Here is a 20386-nt window from a genome sequence, read left to right as displayed (position 1 = left end):
GGAGCCTTGGTGAATTCCTGCAGTACATCTTGTAGTACACTGCTGCCATTGTGCGTCGGTGGTGGAGGGAGTGAATGTTTGTGGATGGGGTGCCAATCAAGTGGGTCTGCTTTGTCCTGGATGGTGTCGAGCTTCTTGAGTGTTGTGGGAGCTGCATTCATCCAGGCAAGTGGAGAGTATTCCATCACACTCCTGACTCCTGTCTTGTAGATGGTGGACAGGCTTTGGGAAGTCAGGGGGTGAGTTACTCGTTGCACGATTCCCAGCCTCTGATTGTACTACTTCCAGGTCTAAAGTTGTCATGACAGCACTAATGTGATAACCAGCAACTTTTTAAAATAAATCATTTAAAATGTCAGGAAGAGAAACCAGTACTATCAGAGCTCAAATTAATTTGCTGCTTCCTAGCTCAGTGCTGTGAAACTAGTTAGTAACAAGTAAGCAGGCAGCCAAAAGCCTGAGGCCCAAGTAGGATGTTGTTGATGGGTGGCTGATGAAGCAGGAGCATTGGCGATAACTGGGCAAGTGGGAGAGTGTTGGTCATGGGTAAGGCAGTTAAGTTGGAGCATGCAGAAGGCTGAAATCCTGTGTCAGGAAGGGCAGACTGCACAGAGAGACAATCTTCAATAAAATCAAATAACTTTCAAATAAACTGAGGCCCTTAAAGAAACTGAAATTTGAAGAGGTTTCAATTGAAATGGACAAACTTGATGGGATTAGCAGGAGCACCATTGCCTCCCAGTGGGAGCAGGAGGAACACTCAGAGATGACAAAATCATGATGCAGGAGGTAAGGTGAGAAATAGGAAGTGTACTCTAGGAGCATGAACTTAAATATATTATGGAGATTAAAATATTAGAAAGAAAGACTTACTTTATCTATAACCTCTTTCACAGATTCAGGATGTCCCAAAGCTCATTCCAACCAATGAAGTACCATTGAAGTGTAGACACGGTAGACATTATACAATTGATCTCCCATGGTATTTTTGATGAGCTGAAGATGAGGTCTGGTGTAATGGTTGACACATTCCATACTTTGTGTTCTAGTTTTTCAGGACTAGATTAAAGTACCCCAGAGAAAAATTTCCCACAATTATATTAATCAAAGTAAAGTAAACTCCTTAGATCATGGTTTTCAGATGGTTTAATTCGACAATGTGAAATTGAATGCAATCATCACTTCTTGCATTGCACCTTCTTCAAACGTACATCTCTGTAGAGTACTTCTGCAGAAAGAAAACAGTTTAAAAAAATAAATCACCTTAACTTCAGTGTTGCCTTAGCTTTTTTATGAATGAGCCATTTTAACTGGCAGGACAGTGTATGCACTGGATTTGTACCGGAGCTAATTAACTTATTGCCTCACCAGAAATTTACAGCAAAAGCTTTCAGTGAATCTGTGGTTTCTGGTGAGGTCAGCAGTTAATGAGCCTAACATTAATAAACAATATAAAACCCTTGTCTATTAATTTAATCCTTTGATCCCTTTGAGGGCGGTGTGCTCCTAAGAACTTTTACAGCTTTCTATTTAGCGATAGTTTTGAGAACAATTCCTGGAGCTATCTTTTGCTGAGCAGTAAATAGAGTTATATCAATTTAACAAGCAGTAAAGTTATGCGATATCAGTTTTGTTCCTGTTATGCACAGTGAGTCTTCTTAGCTATGGCATAAATAAAGGAATGTCAAGCAAACAGCACACCCTTCCCCATTGGGAGGCAAAGAGGATGATTGCCCTATTTACTCCGACAAAGGAGTTAATGATCAAACTTTGGGAACAAGCCAGTTATGGTCTCAGTCAGAGGCTTTGATAGTAGCCGTGCTCTGATTTATGGTCACATATGGAGGACAGCCTGTCAGTCTGTTCAGTAGATACTCTCCAAGTTCCTAAAAAAACAAATAAGAGTTAGGATCTATCAAGCCGAGTTCCACTCTGCTTGCTCAGGGGTAACCTCAGCTGGGATAGTAACAAGGGGGTGAGGTTGGGAGGTGGGGGGAATGAAGTTGTCAGGGGCGAAGATGGCAACTGTGGAGGTAGGTTTAATGGGGGGTGGAAGGTGTAAGGGAAGGAGTTCGGAGGGGGGAAGAAGTGCGGAAAGGGGAAAGAGCCCAGGGGGAGGAAGAAGTGTGGAGACAGGAGGGAGTAAGGGTGAAGGAAGCAGTAAAGGTGGAGGAAGGAGCCGGGAAGGGGTGAAGCTGGAGGAAGAAGTGAGGGTGTCTGAAGGAGTCAGGAAGGGGAAGGATTAAGGCTGGAGGAAGAAGTGAGGCTGGAGGAAGGAGTCAATAGGGAGGAAGGACCAAGAGTGGCTGAAGAAGTAAGGGTGTCTGAGGGAGTCAGGAAGTGGGAGGGACGAAACGGGTTGGGAGTCTGGGGCGGTGGGTGGACTAAGGGAGGGGGAAGGGCTTCCGGAGGGGAGAAGGGGTCTGGACGGGGGATTGCCCAGGTGAACCGAGGGGTCTCATCGTTCCATGACTGCCTTATGGGGAGCAGACTGTGGGTGAGCTTTGAACGAGGGAATGGTGAGAGTGACCGAGGGCAGAGTAAGGTGGAAGGGTGAGAGGGTTGAGGGTTCGATGGAAGCGGTAGAAGGGATGGCGAGGGTGGTTGGTGGGGAACCAGAAGTAGACATGGAGCCTGGGGGTGGGAAGGAGGAGGCTGGGGAGGTGAATGTGGGTGGGGGTGGGATTTTCGGGAAAGAAGGGACTGTACATGTTCACCTGGACATCCCCGAAGGAAAAGGGTTGTGGCTGGTAGATCACGGAGGGGAGGTGGAAGATGATGCCGGGGTGGGGTCAACTGTGATGAAGGAAAGGAACTGGGTGACTGGGGGAGGGGAAACAACAGCACGAAGAACTGAATCCAAATCATGCTGTCCAAATGGCAAGTGAAAGGAGAGTTGTGGTGGGTGAGATCAGGTGCTGCATGGGAGTGTGGTCAGTGGGTGGGCGGAGATACAGGTCGGCTCAGATGGACAATCGATAATGAACCCCAGCAGGCAGCATTGAAAATGCTCAGGGCAGTGAGGTGAGTGTGAAATGTGAAGGATCCATGTGTATGGGAGAGGCTTGTACGAGGCTCCGAAAGGCCCTGCCATACACACACTTCTCCCTCCAGAATCACTCGTGGGCCGGCTGCTCCCTCTACAGTGACAGAGGACGAGGTTGAGGGGGTCACGGGCAAAGGGGACTCGGAGGGAGAGGACAGCCTCTGAGATACCTGAGTGGATGACCCAGGGGTGTCCAGCTGCCATTTGGGTGCCCGGGGGTCCCAGCCTGACTCCTTGAGTGGAAGGGGCACCCGGAGGGACATCGAGGTGCCCCGATTCCCTCTCGAATTGCCGCTGCAGGAACTTACCCAAGGCTACCGTGATGGAGTGCAGGTCTGCACACATCTCCACATTCTGCTGGACCAGGGTCTCCATGGTGAGCGCCATCCTTCCAATGGAGAGCTCCGTACGTGCACATGTGGGCACCACTTCACCAGAGAGCAGGCCGACGCAATCCTCTGACTCATGTGCCACTCTGCTGAGTGCTTCCAACAGCTCTGTGTGATGCTCTGCTGACTCTCTATGATGAGTCCGAAGGCCATATCTAGAGGCTCATCATCTAATTTGGGCCTCACAAATGCCTGATTCCCAGCAGTCTTCCAAGTGCCGGGGAGCTTGGCTGAACCTGCCTCCTGCTGCTGTGGACATGTGCCCATGTGCTGACCATCAGGTTGTGAACTTGATCCTGCTCAAGATCTAGGTCCCACCGAGGTGTGTGTCTCTGCGCTGGTGCAGGGTGTGGGTAAGCGCTGTGACGCGTCTTCCAGGCTGCTTATTTCCAGCTCTTCATTGGAGGAGGTGTCCTGTTGGCTGGAGGTGAGGATGTGGATGGAGCTGAGGAACTGGCTGGCTGAGGGTGTCGGTCGCTTGGCAGAGCTCCCTGTGAACCAAAGTAGAGATAATTAGTGCATGGCAGCAGAGTCAAAAGCAGGAGAGAGAGCACTCACATTTGTGTTGAGAGAGGGATGATGTGGTGCAGGATCCTCATGAGGGTGTTCACCACCGACCTCACCGTCACCGCAGACATGGTCCATGTCCTCACCAGTCAGCATGATGGCGTGTTCCTCAAAGTGAGTGAGTGGCCTAATGTGGGCCACTCCACCCCCAGTCTGGGACTCTTCCTGTTGATGTGAGCCGGCTTCTCCTGCATGAAAACAGACGGAGAGAGTGTGAGCAGGACACATGGCACTGCGTGGAATGTTTGTGTGGTGAGCGGAGCCATGGACAGGATGAGGAGGCGAGTTTGAGAGGGTATGAGCCTGATGGAGATGTGAGGGTGTGTGTGAGAGTTAGTGGTGTTGTCCCTTGAGGTGTGAGATCCCTGTGGATGTGTGATGGGTTTGTGAGTGTGTGAGTTGAGAGTAATGAGAAGAGTGAATTACCTTGGTGGAACAGATGAGACCATTCATCCCGTAGCGGCACTGGGTGGCTGTCCACTTTTACAGGGCATTGGCGCTGACCATTGCTGTCACTGCCCATCTAGTCGATTAGTGAGGTTGCTGACCATCCTGCAGCCAGAGGGGGGATAGATGACATCACGGCGAGTCTTCACTGTGTCCAAAAGGCGCTAGAGGGACACGCCATTGACCCAGGGGGCTGCAGTCCTATTGCTTTTCAGGGACACCTGTTCTTTGCAGCAGTCCTGGGCTGGAAGCACTGAGAGGTGTGCGTGCAACTAGACTTTAAATATGGCACCCAGCATGATGAAGCAGTGAGATGTGGGTGTGGCGGGTGAATGAGAGCCAGCCTGCCATGGACATGGCGTGTTTCCCGGGAATGCATAATTAATTGGGCGGGTTTGGGATGATATGGGGTGAGAAGCTGCCATCGCGGCCGACGGGTAAATCATTGTTTTACCTGCCCGCTACCTGCACTTAATGCAAACCTGGGATGATTCCACCCCCTGTCAATGATTTAAGGGTACACTTGTGATTTCTAAGCCACTTGCAGTTACTCCATTGTCCCTGAACTATTCCAGAATCAGTTCTATTCCACTCCATTATGGGTGACAGAGAGATAATTGTAATAAAACAAAAGCAAAATACAGCTGTTGCTGGAAATAGAAAATAAAAACAGAAAATACTGAAAATTCTGAAGGTCAAGCAGCATCTGTGATAGTTGTACTGCTTTCCTTTCTTGCATTTGACGGCAGTCGGTTATATAACAAGATTTACTAATATTCAGAATCAGAGGCCAACCCCCTTAACCATTGAAAGGGCATGGATTAGGGCATGAAAACCAATCTAGATGGCATTAATTTTCAGGGCACTGCCATCCATGTATAATTGCAAACTGCAATAAACCTGTACGTGTAGCCAGTAAGGTGACCTTCGCTGGGACAAATCTGACACAATCAACTGAAGGTAAAAGTGTAGATCAAACTCCTTGTAAATTTATATTCTTTCAACTGTCTTTAATTACAGAATGATGTCGGCGGACAGCACAGCCTCATCAACAAGTGGACCACTTTCCTTAAAGCCCGTCTGGTGTGTTCTGTCCCAGGTCCCGATGGGGTTGACACCTATTTCGATGAACTGCGTAAGTAAAATTTCCGCTGTAGAACTTCATTCGATTTGCTTGTTTGCAAACAGCACAGGAAAGCTCATCAATGGATGTCTTTAAAATTCATTGACAGTTAAAGTTCAAACCTGTTCATTAAAGGTTTAGTAAGGACAGCATGGCAGGTTTGATAATGGACCTGAGTTTCAGTAGAGCTACAGAGACAATTAAAGGAGCAATGTTTGTAATTGATTTTGTAAACTAGAAAAATTATTAGCATTGTGATTTTATAACTAACTGTCTCTCAATTCGAGCATAACTACAGCCACGTTAACATTTCAGGGCTTCCATTCTTAATGGCAAAACATTGCTCCAAACCCTCTTCTCCCCTTAACCCTAAACAATAGTCAGAATGATGATAGATGTGATGAGTTCATTGTTATGCCTATCTGCTGCACTGATCTTGATGGGGTCAGAATCAGTCAGGTTAAAATATTAATAAATAAGGTCGCCAACCTTTTCTGAGTCAAAAATTCAGACAGGAGACAGGGTTCTGAGCAGAGAACAGATTTCATCAATCTGCAACCCTGGAATGCCATGTGAATTATGGTCTTGCTGTCAATCTTAAAAAGTAATCATCAGCCATATCACTCCCCACTAAAAATGTGTCACTGGAATGAATAGTGTAAGTATCTGGCAAGCTGATTGGATGGAATGCATTCCTGAGTTAATACAGTTGAAAGGCAACAAGTAACATGAGGACAATATTTCTTCAGCCTTTAGCTGTTAATCATTTCTCCCTTTTCTCTCCGTCTGTGCCTTTTACATTTAGATGATCATCTTGAAGCACTGAGCACTTTGACTCTTTGGGCACAGCTAATGCTGCTCCCAGTTTTTGGGAGAGGGGCTGTGGGCATGTAAGAGATTTGCCTTCTTCTCTTTAGTTTATCATCATATGCCTAGTTGTAGTGTTGGGCAATCTACCCAAAGATTAGCATCTCGCAAGTGGAGCAGGGGAAAAACCAGACAGCCTAATCCAAAGGGCTTCCACCTGTGTGAAACACAATGGGATAACAATGTTCGTATATGGATCACAAGCCAGTATGATAGTAGGTTGATAGAAAGTGTTTAGAAGCTGTCCAAGAGTGAGAGAGAACCTAACACATTTCTGGCTTTCAAATGATTAATTTTAATAACTTTGTTATTCTTTGCAAAGAGGATGTGTTTCTACTCCACACAAAAGATGAAAGGAACCCCGTTGTTTATGGAGTCTTCACTACTACCAGGTGAATATTAACTAATGGCACACGGGCCATCCATTTTGAATGTGTTTTGTAGTCTGGATACATGGATCAAACTCAGATTTCTAGTTTTATGTATTTATCTTGAAGAATAAAGATAGGTATTTTCTTAACTGTCAATTTAACATAAGTGGCATTAATTCTTTTAATGTCAATATCCATTTTCAAATTAGGAAAATTGTTTCATTGGATTGTGAGTTGAAAATGATGGCTATATACAGGGATTATGATTGTTTTATACGGGGTTAATGAAGGTTATATACAGGATTCATGTGGGTTAAATACAGGGTTAATGAAGATTATATACAGGGTTATCACTAGAGCAATAAAAGGGAAGTTGATAAGTTTTTTTTATCACAGTGTTAGTAGCACACATATGTTTTACCACACGTGGCTCTTGAGTGGAAACTTTAACTTCATTTAAAACACAATTTGATAAATATTTTGAAAGGAGTAATATAAAAGGCTATTAGGAAAATATAGAGAAATGGAATTAAACAGCACTAGTTAAATGCAGGCACAGACTGTGGTAAGATGGTCAACAGGCAGGCTTGTATGCTGGAATCTCTATGCTCCTTTCCTGTGACTAATATTGCTCTATTCCGAAACTCAGTGGTGTGTCCTGCTTATGTTTCTGGATGGATGAGTGTCAGCTGTTTTGTGAGAAAAGTTTCCTGTGTGAACATTTGAGACTGGGTGGGATCTTGTTCAGCCGGGTTGCTCCCCACAAACAAACAGCTTCATTGCTTGGGCTTGCACAGGAAGAAATGATACTTGGGAATGCTACCCTGAGTGTGGGCAGTGCCTGTGGTACCAGGGCCTAGTGTGAGACAGTACCTTCAGGGCAGGTGGGAAGAAGATTAGGTGAAAAGAAAGATGAAATGGAAAGTGTCACTGCGATATGACACTGAATAAGTTGATGTGAAAATGCAAAAGGAAATCTTGAAATTGTGGGAAAGGCAATTGCATTCAGAGAATTTCTAAATAGACAAACTGAAGGGACCAGTATACGCGGGTGTGTAAATACAACATGCCCTTCCTATAATTCATTCTGGGGATTGACACTGTCAAAAATACATGTTTTTATTTTGTTCAAATTATCACAGAACATTGTGAAGCAAAAAGATTTATTTAATCAGTTGATGAGTTTATTTTCACTGCCATTTATCACTTTGATAAGTTTGGAGAATTCTCAGTGCTTTTTTTTCCTGAGTTGTTCCTGTAATGTATGTTACAGGGTTAATCTCCGAGATTCTGTATTAGAGAGGGTTTTGTACACTGCCTTGATCCTCTGGGTATCCAGCCCACACAATGTGATGAAAGCCTTAGTTAGTCTCAGCCATCTGTTGGAGTTTAGGATAAATTCCACATCTTAACACTGATTGGCACAAAATTGGGTCCTTCACTCACCACTGCCACCATGATGGTAAGCAGAGCAATGGAAAAATATCTTACCAGTGCAATAATTGGTGCTATGTTAAGTTTTGAGGATGATATTTTATGGAGCAGAGTAGAGGGACCCATGGAACTGCCCAGGGAATGTTCAATGCTAACACAGAGTAAAAAGTTGAAACTTTGCATTGATCTTCCAGTGTATCTGCCATTGGATGAGATTAATGCGAATGTTTTTAACAATGAATTTTCATTTTTGAATGTGAAAATATTTATTGCTGGTTTCACCACGATCAACTTGATGTTCAAAATAGAACTATAAATAAATAGTTCACACAAACTTCCAGGAGAGTCAATGACTAAATATATGAAGTGTGCAGAGTGCATGCCAGGAGCAGCACCAGGCATACCTAAAACTGTGTCAGCCTAATGAAACTACAACACAGGACTACTTGTGTGCCAAATAGCATAAGCAGCATGCTATGGACAGAGCTAAATGATCCCACAACCAACGGATCAGATCTAAGCTCTACAGTCCTGCCACATCCAGTCATGAATGGTAGTGGACAATTAAACAACTCACTGGAGGAGGAGGCTCCACAAATATCAACATCCTTAATGATGGGGGAGCCCAGCACATCAGTGCAAAAGATAAGGCTGGAGCATTTGCTACAATCTTCAGCCAGAAGTGAGTGGATGATCCATCTCGGCCTCCTCCAGAGGTCCCCAGCATCACAGATGCCAGTCTTTAGCCACCTTAATACACTCCATGTGATATCAAGAAACGGCTGAAGGCACTGGATACTGCAAAGGCTGTGGGCCCTGACAATATCCTGGCAATAGTACTGAAGACTTGTACTCCAGAACTTTTTGCGCCCCTAGCCAAGCTGTTCCAGTACAGCTACAACACTGGAATCTACCCGGCTATGTGGAAAATTGCCCAGGTATGTCCTGTACCCAAAAAGCAGGACAAATCCAACCCGGCCAATTACCGTCCCCTCAGTCTATTCTCAATCATCAGTAAAGTAATGGAAGGGGTCATCAACAGTGCTATCAACAGCACTTGCTTAGCAATAACCTGCTCACTGATGCCCAGTTTGGGTTCCGTCAGGGCCACTCCAGGCTTGGCCTGACAAGTGGCAAGGAACATTCACACCATACAGGTGCCAGGCAATGACCATCTCCTACAAGAGAGGATCCTAACCATTGCTTCTTGACATTCAATGGCATTACCATCACTGAATCCCCCACTATCAATATCCTGGGGGTTACCATTGACCAGAAACTGAACTGAACTGGCCATATAAACACCGGCTACAAGAGCAGGTCAGAGGCTAGGAACCCTGTGATGAGTAACTCACCTGCTGACTGTTCAAAGCCTGTCCACCATCTACAAGACACAAGTCAGGAGTTGATGGAATATTCCCCACTTGCTTGGATGAGTGCAGCTCCCACAACACTCAAGAAGCTTGACACCATCCAGGACAAAGCAGCCCACTTGATTGACACCACATCCACAAACATTCACTTCCTCCACCACTGACGCACAGAAATAGTAGTGTGTACCATCTACAAGATGCAGTGCATGAATTTACCAAGGCTCCTGAGACACCATCTTCCAAACTCATGACCACTACCACCTAGAAGGACAAAGGCAGCAGATAGATTTAAGAATCACCACTTGGAGGTTTCCCTCCAAGTCACTCACCATCTTGACTTGGAAATATATCATTGTTCCTTCACTGTCACTGGGTCTAAGTCCTGAAACTCCCTCCCTAACAGCACTGTGACTGTACCTACACCACATGGACTGCAGTGGCTCAAGAAGGCAGCTCACCACCACCTTCTCAAGGGCAATTAGTGATGGGCAATAAATATTTCAGATATCTAGCATCCATAGTATTTTGCTTTTGTATTATTATGGGTAATAAATGCTGGCCTAGCCAGCGAAGCCCAGATCCTCTGAGTGAATTTTTAAAAATGGTTTGCTGTGACAACCAGTTTCATCCTCAATAGGCGAAAGAGGGAAATGGCTTGAACTGATAGCATTTTCACAACCTCAGGACATCCCAAAACCGCTTTACAGCCAACAAAGTACCTTTTTTGAAGTCAGGTCACTGTTGTAATAAGGAAGTATGATTGCCAATTTGTACACAGCAAGCTCCCAAAAACAGCAATGTGATAATGAACAATAATCTATTTCTGTAATGTTGGTTGAGGTAGAAATATTAGCCAGCACATTACGTAGAACTCACCTGCTCTTTGAAATAGTGCCATGGGATCATTTCTGTCCACCTGTGAGAACTGACAAGATCTCAGTTTAACATCTCATCTGAGAAGCAGCAGTTTGTCAGTACTGCACTGGAGTGTCAGCTTAGATTGTTGTACTCAAGCCAAGAGGCGCTTCTTTTCATTCTTTCACGTGATATGGACATCACTGGCTAGGCCAACATTTATTGCCCATCCCTAATTGCACTTAAACATAGAAAATAGGAGCAGGAGTAGATCATTCAGCCATTCAAGCCTGCTCCGCCATTCAATATGATCATAGCTGATCCTCCATCTCAAGGCCATGCTCCTGCCCTCTCCCCATATGCCTTGACTCCTTTAGAGTCCAGAAATATATCTATTTCCTTCTTAAATATATTCATAGACTTGGCCTCCTTAGCCCTCTGTGGTAGGTTCACCACCTTCTGAATGAAGAAGTTTCTCCTCATCTCAGTCCTAAATGGCCTACCCCATATCCTGAGACTGTGACCCCTTGTTCTAGGTCCCCCCAGCTAGCGGAAACATCGTCCCTGCATCCAGTCTGTCCATCCCTGTGAGAATTTTATACATTTCAATGAGATCCCCTCACATTCTTCTAAACTCCAGTGAACACAGGCCTAGTTGGCCCAACCTCTCCTCATACAACAATCCTGCCGTCCCAGGAATCAGTCTGGTGAACCTTCTCTATGGCAATGATATCCTTTCTTAGGTAAGAAGACCAAAATTGCATACAATACTCCAGCTGTGGTCTCACCAGGGCCCTGTACAACTGCAGTAAGACATCCTTGCTCCTGTACTCAAGCCCTCTTGCAATGAAGGCCAACATGCCATTTGCCTTCTTAACTGCTTGCTGCAGCTGTGTGCTTGCTTTCTGTGATTGGTGTACACGGATATCAACATTTCCCAATCTATCACCATTTAAATAATACTCTGCCATTCTATATTTCCCACCAAAGTGGATAACTTCACACTTATACACTTTATACTGCACCTGCTATGTATTTGCCCACTCACTCAACCTGTCTAAATCGCCTTGAAGCCTCTTAACACCCTCCTCATCGCTCACATTCCCACCAAGTTTCGTGCCATCAGTAAGCTTGGAAATATTACATTTGGTTCAGAACCTACAGAATTTTGGAAGATGACAACCATCTATTTCCATGACCACCTCCTTTAGTATCCTGGGATGTAGATTATTGGCCCTGGGGGTTTATCGGCTTTCAGTCCCATTAATTTCTCCAGTGCTATTGTCGTAGTAATACTAATTTCCTTCAATTCCTCCTTCTCGTTAGACCCTTGGTTACCTAGTATTTCTGGGATGTTAGTTGAGTCTTCCTCCATGAAGACAGAACTAAAGTAGTTGTTTAATTGCTCTACCATTTCCTTGTTCTCTATTATAAATTCTCCCATTTCAGACTATAAGGGACCTACATTTGTCTTCACTAACCTTTTTCTTTTTACATCTCAAAGCTTTTACAGTTGGATTTTATGTTCCCTGCAAGTTTCTCTCATACTCTATTTCTCCCCTCTTAATCAATCTCTTGGCCCTCCTTTGCTGAATCTTAAACTGCTCCCAATCCTCAGGCTTAGTACTTTTTCTAGCAACTTTATATGACTCCTCTTTGGATCTAATACTATCCTTAATTTCTTTTGTTAGCCATGGCTGGGCCACTTTTCCCATTGTATTTTTGTGCCAGAAAGGAATGTATAACTGTTGCAATGCATACATTTGTTTCTTAAATATTAGCCAGTGTCTGCCCACCGTCATGTCTCTTAATGAAGTTCCCCAATCTACCTTAGCCAACTCACGCCTCATGCCTTCCCAGTTTCCTTTGTTAAGATTTAGGACCCTAGTTTCCGATCGAACTACTTCACTTTCCACCCTAATGAAGAATTCTATCATGTTATGGTCATTGTTCCCTAAAGGACCCCACACAACAAGATTATTAATTAAACCCTTCTCATTGCACCATACCAAATTTAGGATAACCTGTTCCCTAGTCGGCTCCATGACATACTGGTCCAAAAAACCATCTCGTACACACTCCAGGAATTCATCCACTGCAATATAATTGCTAATTTGGTTTGCCCAGTCTATATGTAGATTAAAGCCACCGATGATTACTGGAGCACCTTTGTTACATGCATCTCTAATTTCCTGTTTAATGCCATCCCCTATCTTACCACTACTGTTTGGAGGCTTATAGATAACTTCCATGAACGTTTTCTGCCCCTTGTAGCTCCACCCAGACTGACTCTACATCCAGATTTTCTGAGCCAATATCCTCTCTCATTATCGTACTGATTTCATCCTTAACTAACAATGCCACACCACCTCCTTTTCCTTTTTGCCTGTCTATCCTAAATATTGAGTACCCTTGGATATTCAGCTCCTAGCCTTGGCCACCCCGCAGCCATGTCTCCGTAATCGCAATAATATTGTACCCGTTTACATCTATTTGCGCTGTTAATTCATCTACCTTATTGCAGGGAGGCGATGGTGTATTGTTGCTGGACTAATAATCTAGAGACCCAGGGTAGTGCCCTGGGGACCTGGGTTTGAATTGCACCATGGCCGATGATGGAATTTGAATTCAGTAAAAACCTGGAATTAAAAGTCTGATGATGGCCATGAAACCATTGTCAATTTTGTAAAAAAACCCATCTGGTTCACTAATGCCCTTTAGGGAAGGAAATCTGCTGTCCTTACCTGGTCTGGCCTACGTGTGACTCCAGACCCACAGCAAAGTGGTCTTAAATCTTAAATGCCCTCTGAACAAGGGAAATTAGGGATGGGCAATAAATGCTGGCCTAGGCAGCGATACCCACATCCCATGAATGAATAAAAAAGAAGAATGGCCCATGTATTCAGAAACAGTGCCTTTAGACTTAGCCTTTTAACATTTTTACACAGCTATTTTTGTACTATGTCCCTATTTGCTGCCAGCCCTTATTTCCTCTGCCTTACACTTTTGCTTTCTACTGTTGTCTTTCATTCCTATCTTTGTTTCTCTCTCTTGTATCTCCCTGCTCAGGTTCCCATTCCCCCTGCCAATCTAGTTTAAATCCTCCCCCACAGTACTAGCAAATACCCCTGTGTGGATATTGGTCCCGGTCCTGCTGGGGTGCAACCCATCCAGCTTGTACAGGCCCCATCTTCCCCTGAATTGGTCCCAATGCCTCAGGAATCTAAATCCCTCCCTTCTACACCATCTCTCCAGCCAACATTCATCTGGTCTATTCTCCTACTCCTGATCTTGTTAGCACATGGCACTGGGGCTAATCCTGAGATTACTACCTTTGAGGCCCTGCTTTTTAATTTATTCCCTAACTCTCTATATTCTGCTCACAGAACCTCATCCCTCTTTTTACCTATGTCAATGGTACTGATATGGACCACAACCTCTGGCTGTTCACCCTCCTCCTTCAGAATGTCCTGCAGCTGCTCTGTGACATCCTTGACCCTGGCACCAGAGAGGCAACATGCCACCCTGGTGTCACGTCAGTGGCCTCAGAAACATCTATCTGTTCCCCTTACGATAAAATCCCCTATCACTATTGACTTCCCACATCACACAGGAGGAGCATTCCACCTGGCTGAGCTGTTCTGCCATGACTTACCCTTAAATTACTCCCTCTATTTTTACTTCCTCTAGTTTAGAGAATATTAAGGATAAAAGAAATAATTATCAGGTCCTACTTACCAAAGCCACCACTCTTCTTACTGAGGAAAGGTAAAAAATGAGAAGATCACCTCCTTCCCTCTTCAGCGAACTCTCTCTCTCACCAAACTCCAACTGAAGCTCTCTAATGCAGCCCAAAGCAGCACTCTAGTGCAGATCAAAGCAGCACTGTAGATGGCTTGCTTTTATGTTGTCTGAAGCTAGCTTTTGAAAACCTGTTTAAGACAATTAACTAATTTACTAGCTGCAGCTGCAAGCGGAGCCCTTATAACCCCTGTTTTAAAGCTGGACTAAAACTGACCTTCTCCCAACCCAAAGAGCAACTTTTAGTTGGTTGCTAAAGGAAAGAGTGATTATACTTTAGATAGAAATTGACTCTTGAAAGTCCCTCTATCCCTCCAAACTCCAATTGAAGCACTTTAATGCAGCCCAAAGCAGCACTCCAGTGCATAATTGTCCTTGAGAAGGTGGTGGTGAGCTGCTTTCTTGAACTGCTGCAGTCCATGTGGTTTAGATACATCCACAGTGCTCTTAGGGAAGGCGTTTGGGGATTTTGACCCAGCAACAGTGAAGGAAGAGTGATCTATTTCCAAGTCAGGAAGGTATGTGACTTGGAGGGGAACTTGCAGGCGGTGATGTTCACATGCAACTGCTGCCCTTGTACTTCTAGGTGGTAGAGCTCTTGGGTTTGGAAGGTGCTGTCGAAGGAGCCTTGGTGAGTTCCTGCAGTGTACCTTGTAGATGGTACACACTGCTGCCACTGAGCCACAGCTGACAATCCCTTAAAATTGGTTCCAAAATCAGGTCCCAATCTCCTGCATAAATTTGGCCCTGGAAATACTCTACTTGTGGAATTGAATCAGGAGATGCTCAGGATGCCTGCTTGAAACAGGTAACAGGCTGATTTGGTTATGCAAATGAGGGTTCTGCACAGGTTGTCGGACCACAATGTGAAACTAGATAACAATAGGAAATTGTACAGCTCCCACTGATACCAGACAAACCCCTTCTCGATACCCATTTGGTGCTTGAATGTTACCAGTTGATGCAGATGATGCACGCTGCCATATTTGGTACAGAGCCAGCACCCTGCTGACATCCCCTTTTCAGTCTAACTGCTCCCCTGCTATTCTTTAACACAAGAGTTCATTTAATATTTGTTTGATATGAACCTTATTTTCATGCCACTGTACAGGGAAGCTTCAAAAATGGCATACCTAATATTAATTTTTACTAAAGGAGCAATGTAAGACCGTAACATTGTCAAATGTGCATATGTCTTTTCTATTTCACTCAGTTCAATATTTAAGGGCTCTGCAGTGTGTGTGTACAGTATGGCTGACATTCGAGCTTCTTTTAATGGACCATATGCTCACAAGGAAGGTCCTGACCATCGCTGGGTGGAGTATGATGGACGAATCCCTTACCCACGACCTGGAACAGTAAGTAGACTTTAGAGACAGTGTTTCATTTGCAGTATTAATGACTGAGATGTCACTGTAAGCAACTGCTTCACTGAGGTGAGAGTTTGCCTCATGCTGTACAAGCAGCGAGAATCTGCCATTTTAGTGTATCCCTGTAGGAACAGGACAGGAGAGTTAATTGCACAAACTATCATATTCTAGTGTGAATGTATATGTAGAAGCTAACCATTTTTCCATCACTTTCAAAAGGCTTTTTCATGATATTCATTAACATATTTTAAGAAAAGTAAGGTTTGATTATAGTTACAGAAAATCAATGATAGTAATCTATTTTTGTTGGAATTATTTTCTTTATGGGCGTTACTGGCTAGATCAGAATTTATTGCCCTTCCTTAATTGCCTTTGAGAAGGTGATGGTGTGCCGCCTTCTTGAATACAGCTGAGTGGTTTGCTTGGCATTGTAGAAGGCAATTAAGTGAACCCACATTGTTATGGTTTTGTTTGGTATTGATGCAGTTCCATGGCTTACCTATCGAGGATTGCAGATTGTCATTCTACGTGTGGTAAGCACTACCTGTGGTTTATTTGTGAACAGGCAATCATAAAGATGATAAACAACATTGTATGGTTTTAGAGGGGTATATCTTTTATTAATGAGTGGAATAAATGATTGCTCTGCTATAATTATACAAGTCTCTGTAGAATAAGACAAGGCTATTTGTTCCTGCAATGCATTGTTACAGAGGCATGAACCCATTTTCCTTTCCCTCTTTGTTTTCCTTTACTCTTCCTTCCTTTCTGACTGTGTCCTCTCTTAAAATCATGGAGGAATGAATTTGATGTGAAGGTATTTAGTTTTGTCCCCTCATTTTCAGTTATTTTTTTTCAAAGTACAGATTTATGGCTGGGAGTCAATTCTCAAAGGACTGCATACTTTTGATAGATGATTTTAATTGGGCTGAATAGTAACTGAATACCTCAGCATTTAGCTTGTTTTATAAGGTCAGTTATGACCTCATGTCTGTTGCGCAGGACGTGTCATGATCATTCCTGAAAACCTGGTGTGTTGTGGCAAGATTTTTTTCAAGAGGCACGGATATCTTTATTGATATCCTTTAAACCTGCTTCAGACTGGAAATGGAAATCACACCTGCTGTAGTGAAAATGACTTGTCAAAGTTATTTTACCCTGTACAGCGGTGCTGAATCTGTGAAAAATTTGTGCAATGTTTGATATTAATGCAGCAGCTGCTACATCAACGAATAACACATGACATATTTCTGCTTTCTATTGTGCTAATGGTTTTCTTAAACCACTCTAAAGGGTATTAAAGACGTGCGCAATTTGAGGTTGATAGTTTTATAATTAGAAATTAATGAATATTGGTGTTTAAAAGGGTAGGAACTAGCACCTTGGGAGATGGCACACCTGAAGGCAGCTGTGGTTGATAACACAATACAACTTTCAAACATCAAAGATGTTTCCTTCCTGGATTTCTGACTAATATTTTGTTTCTCACAAAAGCCCACTTAGCTCTTGATGTATTTAATCACTCAGCCATTTGGTTGAGCAACCTGCACTCAGCCCCCCCTACCATGCCCGCCCCCACAGTACATTTTACAAAGCGTATCTAATAACTGCTAGTAAATTGATGGCTTGGGTTTTCTTGTGCAATTTGTGAGAACAAGGTTGAAGTTCATTATTGATAGACTATTCTCTAGGCTATTGTAATGTAAACGTGGTTTTAAAACAATGGTAGAGGTTTCGGGGCCTGTTTTAAATGCCTCAGCCTGATGTAATTGAGGTGGTAGCAGCCTGAAATTACTCTTTGACCACTTTCTGCCCAGCTGTTACTGACATTCTACTCACGGTTATCCTGGGTAGGGTCCTGAGAAAGACAGCTCTAGCTTTTAAGAGATATAAAGGAGTACAGAGCGGCTGAAATAATAAAATGAAAAAAGTGAACTGTGTAACTGAATTGAGGCAATACAAAGAGTGCAGGGAGCTCCCCCTATAACTTTGTTCTGGGTCGGTTTTTGACATTTTTCTCATTGATCTCCTTCCCTGGCAGCTATTGGCTTGTTGTTAGTCTGCTGTTCCACGGGTGCCAAATGCTCTCATCTATCATGTCCAAGTGACCATTTACAAACCTGGTCTGTAAGTTTCAGCAAACAATGCAACCTCTTGATGGTGTCACACCTGAGCCCAGTGCTGCCCTCATACAACATTCAAGTGTGAGCTTCTGATAGGTCTTAGCACAGAGTGATTAGGCGAGAGAATCCAGGCTCTATTATTTCCCCTTCCTCACTAAGGGCACTGAGGACAATTGTGTGCCTCTTACTGAGATCAGCTATTTCACAAAAGCTCAGACTTGGGACCTCCTCAATTTCCTCACTGCATATCAGCTAGAAACATCATTGCTTTGGGTGTTTTCTTGGCAGTTCTTCTCATAGAATGTTTACAGCACAGGACGAGGCCATTCGGCCAACCCTGTCTGTGCCAGCTCTCCTCAAGAGCAAAATCAAGAGCAAAATTTTCCTTGTAGTCCTGCAGATTTCTCCTCTTCAGGTGCTTAGCCAATTCAATTTTCAAAGCCGCGATTGAATCTGCCTCCACCACACTCTCAGGCAGGGCATTTCAGGTCCTAACCACTTGCTGCATAAAAAGACTTCTCATATAGTTAGTCTTCTTTTACCAATGAACTTAAATTGGTGTCCTCTGGTTCCCCACTTTTCTGCCAATTGGATCAGCTCCTACATATCCAAACCACTAATCATTTTGAGCACCCCCATCAAATCTCCTTTCAACCTTTGCTTCTCTAAGGAAAATAACCCAGCTTCTTCAGCCTATCCTTGTAACTGAAGCCCCTCATCCCTGAACCATTCTCATAAATATTTTCTGCACCATCTTTACTTCACACCCCTCCTGAAATAAAGTGCCCAAACTTGTCACAATGATTCAGTTGAAGCCGAGCAAGTGTTTTATGAAGGTGCATCATAACTTTCTTGTGTCTGTATTCTATGCTTCTACCATTGAAGTACAGGATCTTATAAGTCTTTTTAAACACTTTCACAATCTGCCTTACCACCTTCAACAATTTGTGCAAGTATACCCCAGGTCTTTCTGTTCCTACACCACCTTTAGATTTTTTTTTAATTTGTTCTTGGGAATTGAGTGTCGCTGGCAAAGTCAGCATTTGTTGCCCATCCTTAGTTGCTGTGAGAAGGTGCTGATGAGCCACCTTCTTGAACCACTGAAGTCCAGCTGGTGCAGTTACACCCACAGTGCTGTTGGGGTGGGAGTTACAGGATTTTGATCCAGTGATGGTGAAGGAATGATGATATAATTCCGAGGCAGGATGATGTGTGTGACTTGGAGGGGAACTTGCAGGTGGTGGTGCCACTGTGTCTGCTGAGCTCATCCCTTTAGGTGGCAGAGGGCGCAGATTGGAGAATGGTGCTGTTGAAGGGGGCTTTATGAGTTGCTGGAGCGCAATGTAGATGGTGCACACTGCTGCCACTGTGCGTCAGTGATGGAGGGAGTGAATGCTAAGCTGATGGATGGGGTACCAATCAAATGTCCTGGTTGTCCTGGATGGTGTTGAGCTTCTTGAGTGTTGTTGGAGCTGCACCCTTGCAGGAAAGTGAAGAGTATTCCATCACACTCCTAACTTGAATCTTAGTAGAAGTGATAAGGTTTGGGAAGTGAGTTACTCACTGCAGAATTCACAGCCTCTGATCTGCTCTTGTAGCCACAGTATTTATATGGCTAGCCCAATTCAGTTTCTGGTCAATGATAACATCAGATTCAGTGATGGTGATGCCATTGAACATCAAGGGGAAGTGGTTAGATTCTCTCTTGTTGAAATGGTCATTGCCTGGCACTTGTGTGGCGTGAATATTGCTTTCCATTTATCAGCCCAAGCCTGAAGATTATCCAGGTCTTGCTAAGTGTGGGCATGGACTGCTTCAGTATCTGAGAAGTTGAAATCATTAGCAAATGTGATTCATTAGCAAACATCCCTACTTCTGGCTTTATCTTGGGGGAAGATGAAGCAGCTGAAGATGGGTGACTTCGGACACTAATCTTATATTCTCTAGATAAGATTGCCTCTCCTTGTTCTTCGTACTAAAATATACTGCATTCAATTTCATCAGCCACATGTCTACCCATTGCACCAGCCTGCCATGTCCTTTATTATATTTGGCAGGCATTTGAGCCAAAATAATTTACACATGTAATAACATTCTTTTCATCTCAGTCAGCAGAGCATTGAGAAGCAGACAGAATAATAGGCAATTGTATGTAGGCCTATTATTTTTTCTGGGTCAGGAGAGTGATACGATTGTGAGAACACCATCACTACAAGGAGTGCAGAGGTTAAAGGAGAAGGTTGATCTCTACCTGCTCTGAATAATTTAGGAATAAATCTAACCTCATCAGTGCTGCTCACATTCTGAAGACAACTAAGTAAACACAATACCTCACTGTGTCAGAGCTATCTCCTTTAATTCAATTTCTTTAGTCTTTCCCTGTAGCCTTTATTATTTTTGAATGCAATATTTGCCCTAATTAATGTTTCATATATTTAGTTTGTAATTTTTAGGTTATTAAAACTATCAGGTTAACAAGGGGGAACTGTTCATTCTCCCTCAGTCTCAGTGCAATGATTTTATTTCCTAGTTACAGGCATTTCCAGCGCTGACTTTCAACATAGCCGGAAATTTCACTGCTGAAAGATTACTGTAAACTGGGACTGATCAATAAGCCGTG

The 20386-nt window shown here is 43.7% G+C and overlaps 1 protein-coding gene across 5 annotated transcripts in view; it reads left to right on the top strand.

The window, feature by feature from the left end:
• Positions 1-20386, top strand: part of LOC144687166 (semaphorin-3D-like) — a 380732-nt gene that overhangs the window by 275430 nt on the left and 84916 nt on the right. For all 5 annotated transcript variants that reach the window (XM_078552912.1, XM_078552909.1, XM_078552911.1 and 2 more), the window contains 3 exons: positions 5470-5584; positions 6762-6831; positions 15487-15631. In XM_078552912.1, the coding sequence (XP_078409038.1) occupies positions 5470-5584; positions 6762-6831; positions 15487-15631 (330 nt within the window). The remainder of the gene's footprint in view (positions 1-5469; positions 5585-6761; positions 6832-15486; positions 15632-20386) is intronic.

The sequence above is a fragment of the Cetorhinus maximus genome, chromosome 12 (assembly GCF_964194155.1).
Source record: "Cetorhinus maximus chromosome 12, sCetMax3.hap1.1, whole genome shotgun sequence".
Classification (NCBI taxonomy): domain Eukaryota; kingdom Metazoa; phylum Chordata; class Chondrichthyes; order Lamniformes; family Cetorhinidae; genus Cetorhinus; species Cetorhinus maximus.
This window is presented reverse-complemented; position numbering and strand designations above follow the sequence as displayed.